The 23,238-nt window shown below is 43.3% G+C and overlaps 1 protein-coding gene and 1 long non-coding RNA gene across 5 annotated transcripts in view; one reads left to right on the top strand and one right to left on the bottom strand.

Moving 5' to 3' along the window:
- foxn2a (forkhead box N2a) overlaps positions 1–23,238 on the top strand; it is a 74,132-nt gene that overhangs the window by 41,906 nt on the left and 8,988 nt on the right. For all 4 annotated transcript variants that reach the window (XM_070889314.1, XM_070889315.1, XM_070889317.1 and 1 more), the window contains 4 exons: positions 2,448–2,575; positions 15,303–15,364; positions 16,896–16,964; positions 19,819–19,933. In XM_070889314.1, coding sequence (XP_070745415.1) covers positions 2,448–2,575; positions 15,303–15,364; positions 16,896–16,964; positions 19,819–19,933 — 374 coding nt within the window. The remainder of the gene's footprint in view (positions 1–2,447; positions 2,576–15,302; positions 15,365–16,895; positions 16,965–19,818; positions 19,934–23,238) is intronic.
- The window catches only part of LOC139273033 (uncharacterized), a 76,907-nt gene continuing 71,884 nt past the window's right edge, over positions 18,216–23,238 (bottom strand). Inside the window, exon 4 of the long non-coding RNA XR_011595001.1 lies at positions 18,216–19,598. This is a non-coding gene — a long non-coding RNA (uncharacterized lncRNA). The remainder of the gene's footprint in view (positions 19,599–23,238) is intronic.

Raw genomic sequence — 23,238 nt, 5'->3', positions numbered from 1 at the left:
AATAGAAAAACATCTAGAAACCAAAAATATAATAAAGATTTCAAAAGGGAAGGTTTTGCTTGATTAACCTGATTGAATTATTTGAAGAAGTAACAGAAAAAGTAGATGGGGTAATGCAGTAGATGTATATTTCAAAAGGCCTTCGATAAGGTCAGAGCATGTGGAGTCAGGGGACAGGTAGCAGAATGGATAGCAAATTGGCTACAAAGCAGAAAACAGAGTAGGGGTTAAGGGCAGATACTCAGACTGACAAAAGGTAGGAAGTGGTGTTCCACAGGGATCGCTGCTGGGACCACTGTTGTTCACAATTTTTATTAAAGGTTTGGACTCTGGAATCAGAAGTGCAATCTCTAAAATTGTAGACGATACCCAGTTGGTGGTGTAATTCATACAAAGGAAGAATGCAACAAAATACAAGAAGACATTGCAGATTGGACATTTAATTGGCAAATGAATTTCAAAATATATAAGTGTGAGGTAGTGCATTTTGGTAGGAAGAATAAAGATGCGACATACTGCTTGGATAATAGAGTCTGAATGGAGTAGAGGAGCAAAGGGATTTAGGGGTACAGATACTCAAATCACTAAAAGTAGCGAGGTAGGTTAATAAGGCCATAAAAAAGCAAACCAAGCAGTGGGGTTCATTCCGAGAAGAATAGAATTGAAAAGCAGAGAAATCATGTGAAACTTGTATAAAACCTTGGTTAGACCATACTTGGAGTATTGCGCACAGTTCTGGTCCCCATATTAAAAAAAGGATATAGAGGCATTGGAGAAGCTGCAAATAAGATTCACAAGGATGATACTGGAACTGAGATGATACACTTGTCAGGAAAGGCTGAACAAGCTGTGGCTCTTTCCTCTAGAAAAGAGTAGGCTGAGGGGTGACCTGATGGAGGTCTTTATGAAAGGGTTTGATAGGGTAGACATAGAGAAAAGGCTTCCATGTGAGGGAATGTAAAACTGGAGGTCCTAAGCATAAGATAGTCACTAATTAATCCAACAGGGAATTCAGGAGAAACTTTTATACCCAAAGAGTGATAAGAATGTGGAATGTACTACCACAAGCATTAGTTGAGGCAAATAGCTTAGATGCAAAATAAGGAGACATAAGTCTGTTGTTATCCTTTCTATCTCAAACACAGTATAATGTGGATAAATGTGAGGTTATCCACTTTGGGGGCAAAAACGCGAAGGCAGAATATTATCTGAATGGCAGCAGATTAGGAAAAGGGGAGGTGCAACGAGATCTGGGTGTCATGGTACATCTGTCATTGAAAGTTGGCACGCAGGTACAGCAGGTGGTGAAGAAGGCAAATGGTATGTTGGCCTTCATAGCTAGGGGATTTGCGTATAGGTGCAGGGAGGTCTTACTGCAGTTGTATAGGGCCTTGGTGAGGCCTTACCTGGAATATTGTGTTCAGTTTTGGTCTCCTAATCTGAGGAAGGACGTTCTTGTTATTGAGGGAGTGCAGCGAAGGTTCACCAGACTGATTCCAGGGATGGCAGGACTGACATATGAGGAGAGACTTGATCGACTGGGCCTGTATTCACTGGAGTTTAGAAGGATGAGGGGATTTCATAGAATCATAGAAACATATAAAATTCTGATGGGACTGGACAGGTTAGATGCAGGAAGATCCTGTTCCCAATGTTGGGGAAGTCCAGAACCAGAGGACACAGTCGAAGGATAAGGGGTAGGCCATTTAGGACTGAGATGAGGAGAAACTTCTTCACTCAGGGGAGTTGTTAACCTGTGGCATTCCCTACCGCAGAGTCATTGATGCCAGTTCATTGGATATATTCAAGAGGGAGTTACGGCTAAAGGAATCAAGGGGTATGGAGAGAAAGCAGGAAAGGGGTACTGAGGTGAATGATCAGCCATGATCTTATTGAATGGTGGTGCAGGCTCGAAGGGCAGAATGGCCTACTCCTGCACCTATTTACTATGTTTCTATGTTACACAGCGTGTAAAAGAATCTCCAACCCGAAGTTTATTATGGGAAAATACCACTCCCACATTTAGTTACTCAAAGTTTATTTTTTAGTAATTACAGCCACTTTGGAGCTTATTGAATGTATGAAGATGTGTTAATATCAGGTGTTTGGTGTATGTTGTCATGTTTGTGCAATAATAGTGCCTTTAGAGGAGTCAACACTTTCAGGAGAGGATGAATGGAGAGAAAAACTGGCATAGACACTTGGCAAGGAAAAATAACAAGAATAGTCGCTGAATAATGTGATGAGATATGCTGTGGAAGAGTTACTGAGGCCAGTGTCAACAGGGTATGATGAAATTAGGTCCATTAACCTACAGGATTTTGTTGTTCTAAATTATGAAATATTAGCTTGTTAATGTATGTTATGAATCATTGGTTTCAGCACAGAAGGAGGCCATTCAGCAATGATATGAAATAAGATTCTGCTCTTTGTCATTTCTCTGCCAGACTGTTGGGAAGGGCTCACTATGGTGTGTAGACCCACAGTACAGGCCAAACCTCATTCAGGCCCTAATGAAGACTCCATATTATTCAACGACGCAAGTCTTCTACACACCGCCAGCCTCGCCTCCAAGGTAAGTACATCATTTCTATCAGCTCTCTCATAACCTTCTTTGGAGATTTATGATCTGCCTAACATTAAGAATAATTTTTTCCTTCAAAATTTAACCGTTGTGACTTCTCATTAGCTCTGTTGGTAAATGCGCTCCCACGTGTGTAACTGAATAATATATACCAAGAAGACCCTGGGTTGAATATGTGCTGACATGGCCAGAATTTTATACCTGATTTGTGCCAATCTCAGCTGGGGCAGTGGTTTACAGATGATGCAAAGCTTGGCACTAATCTGTGGGGTGTTAATATCATTTTTAGTATAGACTTCCACAGCAATACTGGGGAAGGGGTGGGGATCAAAGTACATGTATTTTTGCAATTTAATGCTCTGTAAAGTGGGCTCATTTATGTGACCTGGAACTTGAATTTGCTGTGAAGTGACTTGCTGTAACAGCCTCAAAGTAAACTAGGATATTACCTTGATACAATATTCTATATTCACAAATCTTAACTATTGTGAAAAGGACTTGAAAGAGCACTGAGGTTTAAAGGCAGTGATCAATTCAACTCCATCAGGACAGAGGAATGATAATAAATGAACCAGTTGTAATGTTACTATGGGAACATATTGGGGTAAAATATGTATAGCATTATAAACATGTTTTGTTGCTTGGTAATTAATCATATGTGTGGCATACTGGAATAATCAGACTTTTGCACCTGTTGTCTGAGAGACTGACCCAGTGAGACTTCACTGACTGCAATTCCAAATACGGGAATTGTGTGGGAATTTTCTTCCACCCTGGGAAGGAAGGGGCATTTCCATTAAAACGTAAACTGTTCATTATCAGCAGTTATAGTCGTTCAGGTATACTGTTTGATGTGAACAGCATCAGGAATGTGATAGATGGGTGTGGTTGAAAGGTCAGTGTTCTGCTATTGCATAAGAAAGAAATTATGTGGCACAGGCATTGATTCACTCAAACACAACTTCCCAGAATTCATGATCAGTCTTGTATTCTGTGCGTTCTCCCCGACCCGCTCTTCTAACTCCGCCCCCCCCCCCACCCCGCCCCACTCTTCCAAATCTTGTAGAAAATTACAGGACATTTGACGGGATTATAGATAATTGTCTGGTTTAGTTATTTATTGGGGGTTGGCGGGGGTGGGGGCGGGGTTAGGGTGGGTGCAGGCAAACAGAAATCTACTTTGATTGCAGATCAATTCAAAAGAAATTCTATTCATCTTCTGAACTTTCTGCTGCTCCCTAATGACTCAGTGCAGTACAGAGCCCGATCAAGCAGGAAACTGCTTGATTAGCCAATATCTGCTGGCACAGAAGTTGTGGTGCAATAGGAGGCTGGCCTAAGGAGCCAGTGTTCCTGATCCTGATAATTATCCAGTGACCCTTGCTGGAAAGTGTGGGTGTGTGGATATTGGGTGAGCACCGGTTTGGGCTAAGTTGCATTGCCCTCTCATGATAAAATAGCTTACCAACAATAATTGCCCAGGCTCATATAATATCAAGAATGACCACTTGTGCCAGCAACTGGAGGGCTGTCATTGAAACTTTATCCCAGCAGCAATTACTTGCCTACAGGAGAGGAGGGAAAATATCAGATGAGAGAATACTTCAATGTAAGCTCGGTGTTCGTTTGACACACAATTTCCATTAAAGAATAGAGACAATATCCCCCCATGTAGTGAGACCTCAATCTCCCCTAAGGCAATATTGTATGAAGGTGAAGAGCACTATTTCAGTAAGAGGTAAAATGGCAGGGGAAGGTGATCCTGGCTGCTATCGTACACTTCCTGGTAATTGGTGTAGAAGAGTAAGTGATCTATGAATAGGTTGCATGACTGTTCTTTCATCAAGGAGACTTATTTAAAAATATATATTTTTTTTCTTCTTTTTTTTTAATGTGTAGGACGAAGGACTAATTTTAAACAATAGGGTAAAGTTTTTCAGGAGTGATAATAGGATGAATTAGAAGGAATGCTGACTATGTGGAGATTGCTAATGGTGATTGTATTGCATCATGTCTTGATATTCTTAAATATTCTTAATTGTTTCCAGCCCAGCATTTTACTGAAATTGCTTCTTTTTCCATTTTCTCTCTCCCTGTTTTTGGGAGAGAGAAATTTGGGGAGCCAGGTTCGTTTAGTTTCAAATAAAGTAAAATGCTGGAGTTTAGAGCAGTGACAACCAGCAGAACAAATAGGGCCATCCTTTGCTTTACTTGTGAGGATAGACCATCTAACTTCTCCTCTCAGTCCCTTGATCACTGACGTCAACCAATCCCTATGTAGGTGTGTCAGCCATGGTAGCATTCTCGCTTCTGAGTCAGAAGATTGTGGGTTCAAGACCCACTCCAGAGACTTGAGCACAAAAATCTAGGCTGACACTCCAGTCCAGTACTGAGGGAGTGCTGCACTGTCGGAGGTGCCAACTTTCAGATGAGGTATTAAATCGAGGCCCCATCTGCGCTCTCGGGTGGACGTAAAAGAAGAACAAGAAGGTATCCCTCGTGTCCTGGTCAATATTTATCCCTCAATTAACATCTTAAAAACCGATTACATGGTCATTATCACATTGCTGTTTGTGGGACCTTGCTGTGCCTAAATTGGCTATCACATTTCCAGCATTACAACAGCGACTACACTTCAAAAAGTACTTCATTGGCTGTAAAGCGCTTTGGGATGTCCTGAGGTAGTGAAAGGCACTATATAAATACAAGTCTTTTCTTTCTATCCGCTGGCTCAGTCCTTATACTTTTCAAAATCATACTCCTTAGAAAATTACTCAACCTTTCAACCAGCCCATCACCAACTTTCCCCTTTGTTCTAAAGTCTCACATGTGCTTTCTCACATCTCTCTGTTTAAAGCCTCCCAATTAGGCTTTTGCCCACCCACAGAACCAAGACCGCACTGGCTAATATCTCCAAGCTACACTGTGTGACTGCAACTGAGACTCACTGACCCTCTTGAAGTGTTTGATCTTCCATGTTTCTGTGCATACCCTTCATAGAGTCGTATAGTTATTACGGCACAGAAGGAAGCCATTCGGCCCATCGAGTCCATGCACTCTTCTGACACTAACTTACTTATTGTTTCATCATCGGTGGCCACTCATTCAGGCACAATAGCCCGTCCTCTGAATTCCCTTCCTTAGCATCTCACCTTGCCATATCCGGTCTTCAATAACCTTCTTAAAACCTTTTTTTGAGGTCAAGTTTGGCCAGGAGTTGCTCCGTTTTTTTTTGGAGCAACTTGACTTTTCTGGAATATCTTAAAAATCGCCATTTTGCACATTCAATTTGCGCCAGTGTAAGTGAGTTAGTTAGGAATTTTTTTAGTTTCGTTTTTTTCTCCAAAGGTGGCATTACCTATGCCAGTTTTGGCCATTTAGGCGACTTTGGCTAGCTAATAGTTACTCCAAATCTACCTAGGCCAGTGTACATGCCACTTCAGTAAACTCTTGCGGAGAGTTGAGAAATCAGCGCAGGTAGGCAGGTGGGTATATCGGAGGCCAGCAGAACTTAATGACTTGACTAAAGAATATGAATAGGATCAGACAGCTATACAGGACATCATATGACAAACTTCGCAAAGTTAATTTACTATACAACAGAAGCATTCATGGAAGCTTAAACTACAAAAATAAAAGAAGTAAAGATAGCTGAATTAAATTACCCTAATCTCACAAGTAATTTAAACAGCTATTTGTTTGCAATGATTATACTGGGCCAAAATTGAGCCCATATTATCTAAATAAAGTCTACTTCAATAAATAAGATACTCTCTCCATGTTCCTCCGTCACTTATGCTCTTCTTGCACAATAGCACCAGGTTAATGGGCTTGACAAATGGTCACCACTCTTCACAAGAGACAAAACATATTTACATAATTTTTCAAAATATCCAAAAGTCCAGGAAAATGACAAACCATTAAGAAAGTTCAAAAATAGCTACAGTGCATAAAATTTCAAACCGGAGATCGATTGCACCGGGAGGCCACTCAGCCAGGGATAGGGGCGGGCATCGGGTCCCACATACACAGTGGCTGCAGCACGCACAGAGAGACTGGGGGCGAGGAGCTACTGCGCATGTGCGGATATTCCACTGCGCATGTGCAGACGTCCTGGCACTGTTTTCAGCGCAGGACGCTGGCTCCGCCCCCGGCCCGACTGGCCACACTGCGCAATGACCGAGGAGAGGCCGGACAGTGGCCAAAGCGGGGAGCGTTTTTTTTCCCCCCTAGCGCACTTATCAACGGAGAAAAGCACGCATCTCCGGTAAGTGCGCCAAAAAAAAGGGGTGGGCCAAATTTGAGCTCTTTATGACTTATTTTGCCCCAACAAACGCTTTTCCCTTTCTCCTTCCTGCTCCGTGTCCTCTCACTATCTTCAAAGCACTTTACAGGACAGTGATGTTTCTCATTACATAATGAATACTACATAAATGTCAATGGGTGTGATTAAATATTGACCCTGGATTACCTAGTCTTGGTGTACAGCAAGTTACAGATAAACTACTAGAGGACCAAAGGCATTTTGGAGCAGCTGGGCATTTTACTGAAATTGCTACTTTAGTCAGATGGCTGAAAAAAATGGATATATATGCAGGTGTATTAGACACCGCAGTAAAGAGGTGAATTTTAAAAACTATATTCGTTTCTGGGATGTGGGCTTCACAGGCAAGGTCAGCATTTATGCCTATCCCTAACTGCCCATGAGAAAATGGTGGTGAGCTGCCACCTTCTGTGGTGAAAATACTCCCACAGTGCTTTTAGGGATGGAGTTCCAGGATTTTGACTCAGTGACGATGAAGGAACGGTGATATTGTTCCAACTCGGGATGGTGTGTGACTTGGAGGGGAACTTGCAGGTGATGGTGTTCCCATGCGCCTGCTGCCCTTGTCCGTATAGGTGGTCGAGGTTGCGGGTTTGGTAGGTGTTGTCGAAAAAGCCTTGGCAAGTTGCTGCAGTGCATCTTGTAGATGGTACATACTGCAACCACGGTATGTCGGTGGTGGAGGGAATGGCTGTTTAAGGTGGTGGATCGGGTGCCAATCAAGCGAGCTGCTTTGTCCTGGATAGTGTCAAGCTTGAGTGTTGTTGGAGCTACACTCATCCAGGCAAGTGGAGAGTATTCTATCACACTCCTGACTTGTGCTTTGTGGAAAGGCTTTGAGGAGTCGGGAGGTGAGACACGTCACAGAATACCCAGCCTCTGACCTGCTCTAGTAGCCACGGTATTTATGTGGCTTATCCAGTTAAATTTCTGGTCAATGGTGATCCCCAGAATGTTGATGGTAGGGGATTCGGCAATGGTAAGAACATAAAAATTCAGAGCATGAGTAGGCCATATGGCCCCCTTAGTCATTGAATAAGATCATGGCTGATCTTCTACTTCAAAAGCACTTATCTGCCCTATTCCCATATCCCTTCATTCCTCTGGTGTCCAGCTCACATGTGCCTCAGTTAGCGCCCCAGAGGGGCGGTAAAGGGTGTTTCTAGGCATTACGGCGGGCGCCCAGCTTTTACCACCCGGCCGGCAAATTCAGCTCGTGCTTTGCGGTGCACAAAAACCACCCTGCCCTCTAGTTTTACTGAGATCGTCATGCACTGCTCCGCTAGCGCTCCGGATGTGACATTTGGCCCTAATGCCTCATTAAACGCTCGCCCCAGGAAAAGTGTCAAAAACCAGGCGTTTCTAGGATGCAGCAGGCGGTACTGGCAGCGTATTAAATGGCGGGAGGAGGATCCTACATTGCAGGTCAGTGACTGCAACAGTTGTGCACATCACGCTGCATGAAGCTCCGACTGGAAAGCAACAGTTTTATCTGCCATTACAGTGTCCTTACAAGGTCTGTGAGAAAAATTAATGGGAGCATTGCTAGTTCACCAGCGTATCATGCTGCATGCTATTGCCAGGTGGCGTCAAGCTAGAAGAAGGGCTCTTGACCATGTTGGCCCATGGATGAGGAGAGGCCAAAGACTTCTTGGGAGGAGGGCTTACCCCCACGGGTTTATAGGCACCAACGCTCATACCTCCAGCTCTCTGAGGAGCAGTGTGTGAGAAACCGCTCTGGAGGCAGCCTTCAATACTCCCCTCAAAAGGTATCCAAATTCATTGTGGTGTGCTGCATGTTGCACAACTTGGCCATCATGAGGGGCCAGGCATTGCCAGTGGGGATTGTAGAGAGTATGACGAAGAGGAGCCTGGCGAGGCCCCCATTGAATAGCCACACCATCCATGAGGGAGGCAGCGTGGAGATGCTGCCGGACCAAGAGTCACACATTGCTAGTTCATAATGGGCCGGTATATCTTCACCGAGGTGTATGAAAGCATGGGCCTTACACTAAACATCCGAAAGACAAAGGTCCTCCACCAACCTGACCCTGCCCCCCAGTCATCAAGATCCATGGCACGGCCCTGGACAACGTGGACCACTTTCCATACCTCAGGAGCCTATTTTCAGCAAGGACAGACATTGACAACGAGGTTCAACACCGCCTCCAGTGCTCCAGCGCAGCCTTCGGCCGCCTGAGGAAGAGACTGTTTGAAGATCAGGTCCTCAAATCTGCCACCAAGCTTATGGTCAACAGGCTGTAGTGATACCCGCCCTCCTGTATGGCTCCGAGACGTGGACCATATACAGTAGACACTTCAAAGCGCTGGAGAAATACCACCAACGCTGCCTCCGTAAGATCCTGCAAATCCACTGGGAGGATAGACTCACCAACATCCGTGTTCTCGATCAGGCCAACATCCCCAGCATCGAAGCACTGCCCACACTCGACCAGCTCCGTTGGGTGGGCCACATCGTCCGCATGCCCGACACGAGACTCCCAAAGCAAGCGCTCTATTCGGAACTCCTACACAGCAAGTGAGCCCCAGGTGGGCAAAGGAAACGTTTCAAGGACACCTTCAAAGCCTCCTTGATACAGTACAACATCCCCACCGGCACTTGGGAATCCCGCCCTAAGTGGAGGAAGAGCACCCGGGAAGGTGCTGAGCACCTCTAGTCTCGTTGCTGAGAACATGCAGAAAACAAGCGCAGGCAGCGGAAGGAGCGTGCAGCAAACCAGAGTCCCCCACCCTCACCCCACCTATTCCTTCAACCACTGTCTGTCTCTCCTGTGACAGACTGTAATTCCCGCATTGGACTGTACTATCACCTGAGAACACTCTTTTAGAGTGGAAGCAAGTCTTCCTCGATTTCAAGGGACTGCCTATAATGATGATCACATGGAGTGAATCAAATTGGCTTATCTGATGGTGGGGACCTCAGGAGGAGGCTGATATGGATCATCCACTTGGCACTTCTGGCTGAAGATGGTTGCAAATGCTTCGGCCTTGCCTTTTGCACTCGCATGCTGGGCTCCGCCATCATTGAGGATGGGGATATTCATGGAGCCTCCTCCTCCCATTAGCTGTTTAATTGTCCACCGGCATTCACGACTGGATGTGGCAGGACTGCAGTGCATTGATCAGATCTGTTAGTTTTATGATCTCCTATATCATGCTGCCTCTGCTTTTTAGCATGGATATAGACCTGTGTTGCAGCTTCCCCAGATTGGCACCTTATTTTTAAGTACGCCTGGTACTGCTCCTGGCATGCTCTTCCGCACTCCTCATTGGACCCCTAGCTTGATGGTAATGAGGTTACAAATTGTGGGAACAGTTTTTCTCTATCTACTCTGTCTAGACCCCTCATGATTTTGAATACCTCTATCAAATCTCTCAACCTTCTCTGCTCTACATAAGAACATAAGAAATAGGAGCAGGAGTAGGCCATACGGCCCCACGAGCCTGCTCTGCCATTTAATACGATCATGGCTGATCCGATCATGGACTCAGGACCACATCCTTGCCCGTTCCCCATAACCCCTTATTCCCTTATCAGTTAAGAAACTGTCTATTTCTGGCTTAAATTTATTCAATGACCCAGCCTCCACTGCTCTCTGAGGCAGCGAATTCCACAGATTTACAATTCCTCCTCATCTCAGTTTTAAATGGGCGGCCCCTTATTCTAAGATCATGCCCTCTAGTTCTAGTCTCCCCCATCAGTGGAAACATCCTCTCTGCATCCACCTTGTCAAGCACCCTCATAATCTTATATCTTTCGATAAGATCACCTCACATTCTTCTGAATTCCAATGAGTAAAGGCCCAACCTACTCAATCTTCCCTCATAAGTCAACCCCCTCATCTCCGGAATCCTCCAAAGCAAGTATATCCTTTCTTAAATATGGAAACCAAAACTGTAAGCAGTATTCTAGGTTGGCCTCACTAATACCCTGTATAACTGTAGCAAGACTTCCCTGCTTTTATACTCCATCCCCTTTGCAATAAAGGCCAAGATTCCATTGGCCTTCCTGATCACTTGCTGTACCTGCATACTAACCTTTTGTGTTTCATGCACGTACCCCCAGGTCCTGCTGTAGTGCAGCACTTTGCAATTTTTCTCCATTTAAATAATAACTTGCTCTTCGATTTTTTTTCTGCCAAAGTACATAACCTCACACTTTCCAACATTATACTCCATCTGCCAATTTTTTGCCCACTTACTTAGCCTGTCTGTCCTTTTTGCAGGTTTTTTGTGTCTTCCTCACACATTGCTTTTTCACCCATCTTTGTATCATCAGCAAACTTGGCTACGTTACACTCGGTCCCTTCATCCAAGTCGTTAATATAGATTGTAAATAGTTGGGGTCCCAGCACTGAACCCCAGTTACTGATTGCCAACCCGAGAATGAACCATTTATCCCGACTCTCTGTTTTCTATTAGTTAGCCAATCCTCTATCCATGCTAATATATTACCCCCAACCCTGTGAACTTTTATCTTGTGCAGTAACCTTTTATATGGCACCTTGTCAAATGCCTTCTGGAAGTCCAAATACACAACATCCACTGGTTCCTTTATCCACCCTGTTCGTTACATCCTCAAAGAATTCCAGCAAATTTGTCAAACATGACTTCTCTTTCATAAATCCATGCTGACTCTGCCTGACTAAATTATGCATTTCCAAATGTCCTGCTACTGTTTCTTTAATAATGGACTCCAACATTTTCCCAACCACAGGTGTCAGACTAACTGGTCAAAAGTTTCCTGCTTTTTGTCTGCTTCCTTTTTTAAGTAGGAGCGTTACATTTGCAGTTTTCCAATCTGCTGGGACCTCCCCAGAATCCAGGGAATTTTGGTAAATTACAACCAATGCATCAACTATCCCTGCTGCTACTTCTCCTAAGACCCGAGGATGCAAGCCATCAGGTCCAGGGGATTTATCTGCCTTTAGTCCCGTTGTCTTACCGAGTACCACTTCCTTAGTGATTGTGATTGTGTTAAGTTTCTCCCCCGCTATAGCTCCTTGACTATCCACTGTTGGAATATTTTTAGTGTCCTCTACCGTAAAGACTGATACAAAATATTTGTTCAGAGTTTCTGCCATCTCCATGTTCCCCATCACTAATTCTCCGGTCTTGTCCTCTAAGGGACCAACATTTACTTTAGCCACTCTTTTCCTTTTTATATACCTGTAGAAACTCTTGCTATCTGTTTTTATATTTCGTGCTAGTTTACTTTCATGGTCTATCTTTCCTTTCTTAATCAAAATTTTAGTCATTCTTTGCAGGCTTTTAAAAGCTTCCCAATCTTCTGTCCTCCCACTAGTTTTGGCCACTTTGTATGCCCTTGTTTTTAATTGGATACAATCCTTTATTTCTTTCGTTAGCCACGGGTGGCTATCTTTTCTTTTACACCCTTTCCTTCTCACTGGAATCTCTAAGGAGAACAGCCCCAGCTTCTCCAGTGTATCCACGTAACTGAAGTCCCTCATGCCTGGAATAATTCTCATAAATCTTTTCTGCACCTTCTCGAAGGCCGTCACATCCTTCGTAAAGTCCGGTGCCCGGAATTGAATACAATACTCCAGTTGAAGCCGAACCAGTGTTTTTATAAAGGTTCATCATAACTTCCTTGATTTTGTACCCTATGCTACTACTTATGAAGCCCAGTATCCTGTATGCTCTTTTAACCGCTTTGTCAACCTGCCCTGCCACCTTCAACAATTGGTGCACATGTACCCCCAGGTCTCTTTGTTCATGCATCCCCTTTAGGATTGTACCCTTTAATTTAATTTATATTGCCTCTCCTCGTTCTTCCTACCAAAATGAATCACTTCGCACTTTTCTGCGTTAAATTTAATCTGCAACGTGTCCACCCATTTCACCAGCTAGTCTTCTTGAAGTCACACAACACAATGGAGGGTGTCCTTTAGTGTGAAGACGGGACTTTGTCTCCACAAGAACGGTGCGGTGGTAACTGCTACCAATTCTGTTATGGACAGATGCATCTGCGACAGGTAGATTGGTGAGGATGAGGTCAAATAGGTTTTTCCCTCATGTTGTTTCTCTCTCCACCTGCCACAGTCCAGTCTGGCAGCTATGTCCTTCAGCACTCAGCCAGCTCTGTCAATTGTGGTGCTACCCAGCCACTGTTGGTGATGGACATTGAAGTACCCCACGCAGATTACATTCTTTGCTGTTCCTACCCTCAGTGCTTTTTCCAAATGCTGTTTAATATGGAGGAATACTCATTTATCAGCTGAGGGAGGGCGATATGTGGTAACCAGCAGGAGGTATCCTTGTCCATGCTTGACCTGTAGCTTCTTGGGATCCAGAGTCAATGTTGAAGAATCCCAGGGTTACGCCCCCTCCCCCATGCCGACATGTCTGTGGGTCTCTCCTGCCAGTAAAACAGGACATATCCTGGGTCTGGAACATTGGCTGAAATGTATGATTCTGTGAGTATGACTAGGTCAGGCTGCTGCTTGACTAGTCAGTAGGACAGCTCTCCCAATTTTTGCACGTCTCCAGATGTTAGTGAGGAGGACTTTGCAGGGTTGACTGGGCTGGGTGTGCCGTTGTTGTGTCCAAAGCCAGTGCCTAGGTTGCTGGCGGGTGGTCCGTCCCCAGTTTTATTCTTACTGTTTTTCATAGCAGTTTGAGACAACTGAGTGGCTTCCTCGGCCATTTCAGAGGTGTGGGTCTGGAGTTACATGTGGGCTAGATGAGGTAAAGCCAGCAGATTTCCTTCCCTAAAGGACATCAGCAAACCAGATGGGTTTTTATGACAATCTGGTAGATTCATTGTCACCATTACTGATACGATCTTTCATTCTGGATTTAGTTAATTAACAGCTGCCGTGGTGGGATTTGAACTCTCGTCTCTGGATCATTAATTCAGGCCTCTGGACTACTAGACCAATAACATAACCACTATGCTACCGTACTTTGCAAGAATTGCAAGGTATCCAGCTGTGGTCTTCCCTATATAATAGGAGCAGGAGGTTCTTTTCGTAAAACCACTCCTGTTTGGTTGCAGTTCAGTATCGGTGTGATCACAAGTCCAGCAAATTATTTAGTAGTCCTTATTTGAAAAGAAAGACTTGGATTTATACAGCACCTTTCACAACCATTGGACGTCTCTAAGCGCTTTACAGTCAATGAAGTACTTTTGTAATGTGAGAAACGCGGCAGGCAACTTGCGCACAGCAAGCTCCCGCAAGCACCAATGTGATAATGACCAAATAATCTGTTTTTATTATGTTGATTGAGGGATAAATATTGGCCAGGACACCGGGGACAACTCCCTGCTGGGTTGAATATCTTGCTGACGGTTGCATTCAAACATTAAGAATGGCCAATGTACAAGGTAGCAGAGAAAGGCTAGTGCCTGTGGAACTTTAATGTAGCGTAACTCAATGCCTTCAGGATTAAGAGGGGTGGGGAATGAGTACGGCGTACATATGGTGCTGGAACTTGCATGTGATGATGCCCCTTGAGTGATCGACCTAGATTGCCTCGTGAGCCTCTACAGAGTAAATGAAGTCATCGCAACTTGAGGAGCTCCAATTATTTTTCAACAGCTTTGATAATGGGTTGAAAGCAGTTATCTCTCCCTTTTGACTGCGACCACATGGGGGCTGAAGAATTATGATGTATAAAAATGCAGAAAATGTTGGAAAGCACTAAGGGTAATTATTCCAGTGAGAACTTTGGTTTAAACAGCCTTAGTTAAATGAAGCTAAAGCATACAATGACATCATGATCATCTGATTCATTTATTCTATGCCAACTTATTTGACAGGTTTGATTGTTGGTCCCTACCAACTTAGCTGATCACAGCAATTTGAATGCAATAATTATCCTTGGTGTCCATGTGCTATGGAAAGGAAAACAGCCAAGGTTTCCACTCATCAGTAGCCAATGACCACTTCAATACCATATTGAGCCTTGATAGATTACTCAACTATAGGGATAGTTTTTACATAGGATTAAATAGGATATATGACACAGAAACAGGCCATTTGGCCCAACCAGTCCATGCCGTGTTTATGCTCCACTCGAGCGTCCTCCTGTCTTTACTCGTCCAAATCTAGCAGCATAACCCCCTATTCCCTTCTCCTTCATAGACATGATGCATTTAAGAAGAGGCTAGACAAGTGCTGAAAAGTGTGCTTGTGTGTGGATATCAGATGAGCAAATAATTGGGCTCAGTCGTGATCCCCCCATGATCAAATAGCCTGTCAACACTCACTGTCTAGGCTCATACATGAAGAGTGGCCACATGGGCAATAGTACTTGTGAAACTGTACCACAGCAAGAGTCAGCACCATCAGGAAATGGGTGGAGTTATTTGAAAGCCCTTTTGTTTAAAAAAATATATATTTCTTTCAGTGCATCACCACCTCATCACCTCACATCAACGTCACCACAGCTCCGACGCTGCCTTCAGAAAGGTGAGTTTAGTTTTTTTTAATGTTTTTAGAAATATGCATACTTTGCTAAACAGAGAGTGCATAAGCAGTAGTGAAGAACTAATATAATCATTCCTTTGTTGGCAATACTTCTTGACTATTTGAAAAGTAGTCATTATTGGTAATATAAAATGACTGACGCTTTTCTTTTTTTTAAATTGTAACGAAAATGTTCTGAAATTTCCCCATTGTATGCTTTAAGCCTATTCTGACAAATGCCATACTGACATTTAACAGAATAGACAGACTCTCCACAGAAGGGAGAAGGGTAAAAGCCTCTATTTTGCTTCTCCTTGCCAATTTTCTTCCCTTTTGTCTTGAAGACACTGACTCCTTATGAAGTACATTTCAATGACTCTTCAATACCATATTGAGCCTTGATAGATTACTCAACTATAGGGATAGTTTTTACATAGGATTAAATAGGATATATGACACAGAAACAGGCCATTTGGCCCAACCAGTCCATGCCGTGTTTATGCTCCACTCGAGCGTCCTCCTGTCTTTACTCGTCCAAATCTAGCAGCATAACCCCCTATTCCCTTCTCCTTCATAGACATGATGCATTTAAGAAGAGGCTAGACAAGTGTAACGTCCCACATACATGCAATTCCAGCAGGGATTAGTGGATAGTGATTTGGAGTTGAAACCTTTGCAAGTGTTGCCTGTTGCCCTCCTTCATATAGAATGTTAAGCCAGTCACGTTCCCTACCGATGCCCTGGCTGAGCCCGCTTAACTAGGCTCCGATCAGGACCTCCGTAGTCAGGGAAGGGAGTGGGCATGTAAAGTAAAATTGCCCCACTGGTTTAGCAGAATGTTAAGAGAACCCAGTTCTTTTTGGTTGAACTTTCATGTTGTTAAACCACTGGTACTGGGAAGTGATTCACCAAATGCAAGGCTGCTGGTGCTCTGCAATTTAACCTACTTACATTGGGGATGGATTTCAGAGCAATAGTGATAACAATAAACATATGCATGTGCGAGATCATGCATGTTCATCGTTCAAAAGTTGCTTCCTTACCAATCAATGCGTTGGAGAAGATGACTAAAATCTTTTAATACCAATGTATACCAATGTAAACAAGTAACATCAATACCTTGCATGTTGCCAGAATGGTCTTGCATTTCTATCCCAGATTTGGATTTGCACTGCACTGCGAGGAAGCTGAAGTATGTCCATATCCTTTTCACCTGTTGTCAGTGCAGGAACTGTTTTGGGTCTAGAATTTCTAGGCATATGCTTGTAACTATGACTACCAAGACTTGGCACTGTAATTGGTTGTTGACAGCTGACTAAAATCTGGCCAGTTACAGTGGGTTGTTCATAACTTATATCAATGCTCTGCCAAGAGAATGGAACGATTATATTATTGACCGACCGGTGAAGAGACATGATTGCTGTTTTTTTTTCATTTTTACATCCCTCTGCCAAGCTAGGGCTGGCTATGTATTGGAAGTTGATCTAAAGTTGATTGATCATGATCATTTGAATTTTCATATTTCTCTTGTTAGGTTCTGATATCGATGCTGCCACTGCTATGATGTTGCTGAATTCTTCTCCAGAGAAAAAACTTCCTCAGTGTAAGCCTTGCTTTTTATTTCCCCTTTATGCACCAATAGATCAGGCTAATAAGCCTATAGTACCCTTCTCTCTGGTCAGATTGAGAACATTTTCTTGAAAATGTAGAAAATGGACTTGTCTCGATTCACTTTGCAGTAATAATAATAGTTTTAGGAGTTGCTCATTTTCTGCCCTCCCCTGAAGCTATTGACAGTATAGAAGGAAGCCCACTGTGTCCACACCAGCTCTTTTCATGAGCAATCGAAAACTAATCCCACTCTCTCCCAATAGCCTTATCGTCCACTGTTTCAAATATTTACCCAATTTTCACTTAAAAGATACAATGAGCTATGTCTCAAGCATTACCTGCGGCTAAGCAACTCTTTTGTAAATATATTTCTCCAAACATTCTCTTACTGATAATTTTAAATTAATGATGCCCTCATCACTGACTCTTCAACCAAAGTAAATATTCTATCCTTATTGATTTAAAAAAAATTATAGTAAATCTCATCTTAGCTTTCTCTCTTCATTGGAAGTAGTTCCATATCTCAAGTCGCTCTTCATGGCTACAGTTTCTCATCCTAATGAATCTACATTGTATGGCCGCTATAAGTTTAATGTCCTTGCTATAATAGACCATCCAAAAGTGTACATTGTATTCTTAACTATAGCCCAACCAATGACTTGTATAAATTTATCATTACTTCTTTGCTCTTGTACTGTATGCTCCTCTTTATATACCTGCAAACAACTGGGTGATCTTTTTTATAGCTTTATCTACCAGTATTTACTTACAGGAAATTATATATTTAAACCCCTAGGTCTCTATGTTCGTCTACAACCTTCAGCATCTTTCCATTAAGTGTATACTCTTATGCCTTGTTTTTCTTCCCAAGGTATATTATCTCGTACTTATCTGGATTAAATTGCTATCCAGCTGTCTATTAGCTAACCTGTCTATGGCTTCCTGCAGTCTTTTATAGTCCTCCTCACTGTTTGGCAAACCTCCTATCTTTGTCTTGTCAGTAAATTGAGATTGTCTTCTGTATACCCAAGTCCAAATCATCTTTATATACACAGAATAAAAGTGGACCCAGCAATGACCCCTGTGGTAAAACACTTGCAAGTCTTCTCCAGTTCAACGTTGTCCAATAGAAATTGCTGACTAGCCACAGATATGGCCACGCCAACACTGTTTTAGCCATGTGCACTAATTTCAATAGAAAATGCATGCATACACTCGCACAATACAGGTAAATGTACTTCATGTTTATATTTATTTAAACAAATACGAGCAATCAATAACCAAGAAAATAAAGCACTGTCAACGATCAAAAAACACTTGCACATTCTACTTTTCCTCTTATCATTTTACTAAGAAATGCACAAAAAGGTTCAAGTACACATGCAATGAGAACACATGCCCAAAAAAATTCAACTGCCTAGGGTGCATCCCATTAGGACCCAGTCACTTTAAGCTGTGCTAACCTTTTTTGGGGGTATGTGGTTCCACAGGGGCCAGCAGCCTAAGTGCCTGCTATTCAGGTGAGATACTAGACAATGAATGTTGGCAAACGCATTAATCTTGAGGGTGCAGGGATGAGCTCAAACCAGTTCTCGTCCAATGTTTACAAATGCACTTTTCAACAAGGAACAGCGGATATGGTTAATATTTTTCACCTTCCTTAACCGTGGGGTGCTCAGGGCAATTGTTGCACCCCAACTGCTACTCCAGCTGAGATCAACTAGCTCAGCTTTATAGGCCCCGATATTGACAAGCGATTTGGTGAGAGGGGGAGGATGGAGTTTAGGTTGGGAAACCTGGATGTTCAGATTTACCCACCACCCGGAAGTCAGCCTGATTGATAGGCTTAGCTTCCAGTTGGGTGGGGAGCACTCCAGAGCAGGCCGCACTCCCAGGTTAGGGGCCTGCAGCTGCTAGTGAGAGCGTGGGAGGTCCGATTCATGACCGCAGGGGCGGGGTCTTTGTATGGGGCAGTCTGATCCAAGGGAAGAAGACAAGCAGGGGGACTGGGGCAAAGCAGCCTGCTCCTCCTAGCCCATAAGCAGTGCTGTAAAGGCACTTGCTTTTTCCCCAAAGCTGCCCTCGCCTCCCTTGAGCTACTGGGTTTCCCGTAGCCTGGGAAACCCACCTGGCCAGGGTTAAACGTGTAAAGCAGTTTAAATCAGAGGCTGCCAGCCTTATTAAAATATTTAAATAGCCAACCCGCTTCCTGGGAATGGGTTGGCTGCCCATGCCTTGTCCCGCCTCTGTTAAACCCGGAAGTGGGCACGTTTGGTACAGGTTTGAGATTTTTAAAATTAACTTCTCACCCGACCCCCAACCCACCTGTTTTTGGGGGTTAAAATTCACCCCATAATCTCTATTCCACGCTTACCAACTGAGCCATGGGGAAGATCCTGTCATATTTTGAAAACACAGTCTAAAATCTACAAAATTAAGTTGCAGCTCTCTTAGTACTTGCCACACAATCTGTGATGACCCCAGTTTCCAGAGATTGACGATGACCTTAAGTAGTTTGACTGAAACACTAAATAAAGGACTAATAAAGAAACTTAAGTACCAACATCAATCGGCTCAGCTTTCTGGTGTCGTTCTGCAGCAATAGAGATTGTCGAAAACCGATAACCTAGTAAAACAGTAAGAATAGTTCTGTCATTTAAAAAAAAATACAAACTCATTCTTCTGACAAAACCAGTAAGTTCCCCCAACACTATCTTAAAAATATTTTTAATTAAAAGTGAAGGGGGAAGGCCCTCCCCCAAACTGTGCAGAGTTTAAAATCCAATTGTTTGCTTCTATTAATTTTCAGTAAGTGATGATCAAACTATCTCCACTTATTTTGGCAGGTGGTCCATCTCAGCAACATAATCCAACGTTGAGCCGAAAACGGAGTCATAAACGTGCATTTTCAAAGCTAGCCCCAATTACAGTGAAAATGTCCGAAACCACATGCAGAACAAGGTAAAGCAACGCTCAATTTGCTGTTGTAAAGTGACTGAGCTTTCTCTAATGTCTTTGGTTGCGAACATGAGACAAAATTACCTCAATGAAAAGAAAATCACGATAAGAAAATCTTATTCACCCGTGATAAATTTTAACCGTGTGGAACAGAGCCAGACCAAGCAAGATGGTCTCCACTCTCACCCCTGGTTTGTGGGGAGTCAGCTGACCTCAGCCAGGCCAGCAGCAGGGATGCTACAATTGATCTCAGCACGAGAGAGAGGAATAAAATCAGTTTGTGATACTGGGTTGCACCTGATTTGTAAATCAAAATTGCATTTGAGAAAGTGAATTAGTTTATAGAGTAATTTGGAAATCGGGTTTTAGAATTGGTCTGGATGCTGATCCAAAGCTGTGTTTTGTGCTAAGAATGTTGTTGATGGAGGGGTGGGGGCGGGGGGGGGGGAGGTTATTTTTCAATTATTGATGACCTCAACATCATCCCATTGATGCCTGGCTAGACTGTTTTTAACTTGGTCGTTTTCAAGTTTCAGCCAAAATGTTTATAGATTGTTGGGCAAAATGGTTTATGTATTTACCAAACAATCACCCCTCTCTCTCTCTCTTTTTCCCACGGCCCCCCCCCCCCCCCCAATATAAAGGTTAAATAGAGTGTTAGAAATTTAGATCGGGCTAAAAATGGCATGACCGGTCATGTGTGCCAAAAACCTGCATGCCTATTGTTTTTCATTTCTGAACCATATTACAGATGGTTTATTTACAAAATATTTTATCTATAGTACACATTATAGATCAAAAATATTTTGTAAATGAGTGGCAATCTGTCACATAAGATATACTAGAATTCCTGGCAGTTCTCTTTAAATGCAATGCTCTAATTTCAAGCTCCGTGACTTCATAAATGATCATACTATGAATAAGGTTGAGGAAGGCCATTTGGCCTTTCTCAGTTTGTCCATCCAAAAAGGTCCAACGCTTCACCGACTATAACATCCGAGTGCTTTTTAAATAATTCCAGGGTTTTCACTTCTACTACTCCATCCTGAAGTCCATTCAAATTTACTGTTTACCAGTTTGAGCCTTTGATCCTTATCTTAATCTTGCACTTAAATTTCAAGTCATTTTCCTTATCTACATTTTCCTTTCTGTTTACCATTTCACAAACTTCAACAACATTTAATTCTTTTAATGCAGAAAAGCAAATGTTCAGTTTTTGTTCATATCTTAGTTCTCTGACGCTCTGAATCAGTCTTGTGGCTCTTCTCTGGATTAGCCTCCGATGCATAACTGTCCACCAAGTATCTTGGTGAGCACACTAGACACAGTACTCAATGTGTGGTCTGTCTAGGGCATTATACAGTTTGATCATGACTTCCTCTGATCTGTATTTAGCTCTTTTGACTGTATAGTTCAGACCTTCTATTTGTGTTGTTGATAGCTACAACAATAACTTACATTTATATCGTCTATTTAACGCAGAAAAACATTTCAAGTTGCTTCACAGGAGCATTATCAAACAAAATTTAACACCGAGCCACATAAAGCTTGGTCAAACAGGTAGGTTTTAAGGAGCATCTTCAAGGGGGGGAGAGAGAGGTAGAGCGGTGGAGCAGCTTAGGGAGGTAATTCCTGAGCCTAAGGCCCATGCAGCTGAAGGCTCAGTCGCCAATGGTAGGGCGATTAAAATTGGGAATACGCAAGAAGCCAGAATTGGAGGAGCGCCGAGATCTCGGAGGGTTGTGCGGCTAGAGGAGATTACAGAGATAGGGAGGGGTGAGGCCAAGAAAGGTTTTGAAAACCAGAATGAGAACTTTAAAATCGAGGCATTGCCTTCCTCGGAGCCAATGTAGGTCAACGAGCGTGATGGGTGAGTGGGACTCCCGGAGCGAGTTAGGATATGGGCAGCAGAATTTTGGATGAGCTCCAGTTTATGGATAGTGAAAGGTGGGAGGCCAGACAGGAGAGCATTAGAATCATTGAGTCCAGAGGAAGGTTTCAACTGCAGATGAGCTGAGGCGAGGCAAGGGCAGAGACAGGCGATGTTACGGAGGGAAAGTAGGCAGCCTTGGTGATAAGAACATAAGATATAGGAGCAGGAGTAGGCCATACGGCCCCTCGAGCCTGCTTCGCCATTGAATAGGAGCAGGAGTAGGCCATACGGTCCACTTCCCTGCCCGCTCCCCATAACCCTTTATTCCTTATCGGTTAAGAAACTGTCTATCTCTGTCTTAAATCTACTCAATGACCCAGCTTCCACAGTTCTCTGAGGCAGCGAATTCCACAGATTCATAACCCTTGAGTGAAGAAATTCCTCCTCATCTCAGTTTTAAATGGGCGGCTCCTTATTCTAAGATTATGTCCCCTAGTTCTAGTCTCCCCTATCAGTGGAAACATCGTCTCTGCATCCATATTGTCAAACCCCTTCATAATCTTATATGTTTCAATAAAATCACCTCTCATTCTTCTGAGTTCCAATGAGTAGAGGCCCAACCTCCTCAACCTTTCCTGATAAGTCAACCCCCCTCATCTCCGGAATCAACCTAGTGAACCTTCTCTGAACCGCCTCCAAAGCAAGTATATCCTTTCTTAAATATGGAAACCAAAACTGTACGCAGTATTCCAGGTGTGGCCTTACCAATGCTAAATAACTCTAGCAAGACTTCCCTGCTTTTATACTCCAGCCCCTTTGCAATAAAGACCAAGATTCCATTGGCCTTCCTGATCACTTGCTGTACCTGCATACTAACTTTTTGTGTTTCCCCCAGGTCCCGCTGTACTGCAGCACTTTGCAATTTTTCTGTATTTAAATAATAACTTGCTCTTTGATTTTTTTTCTGTCAAAATGCATAACCTCACACTTTCCAACATTATACTCCATCTGCCAAATTTTTGCCCACTCACTTAGCCTGTCTATGTCCTTTTGCAGATTTCTTGTGTCCTCCTCACATTGCTTTTCCTCCCATCTTTGTATTGTCAGCAAACTTGGCTACGTTACACTCAGTCCCTTCTTCCAAGTCCTGAATATAGATCGTAAATAGTTGGGGGTCCCAGCACTGATCCCTGCGACACCCCACTTGTTACTGATTGCCAATCCGAGAATGACCCATTTATCCCGACTCTCTTTTCTGTTAGCCAATCCTCTATCCATGCTAATATATTACCCCCAACCCCATGAACTTTTATCTTGTGCAGTAACCTTTTATGTGGTACCTTATCAAATGCTTTCTGGAAGTCTAAATACACCACATTCACTGGTACCCCTTTATCCACCCTGTTCATTACGATGGAGCAGATATGTGGTCTCC

Source organism: Pristiophorus japonicus, chromosome 9 (assembly GCF_044704955.1).
Source record: "Pristiophorus japonicus isolate sPriJap1 chromosome 9, sPriJap1.hap1, whole genome shotgun sequence".
Classification (NCBI taxonomy): Eukaryota; Metazoa; Chordata; class Chondrichthyes; family Pristiophoridae; genus Pristiophorus; species Pristiophorus japonicus.
The sequence above is the reverse complement of the archived record's forward strand: the minus strand, read 5'-3'. Positions and strand labels throughout refer to the sequence as shown.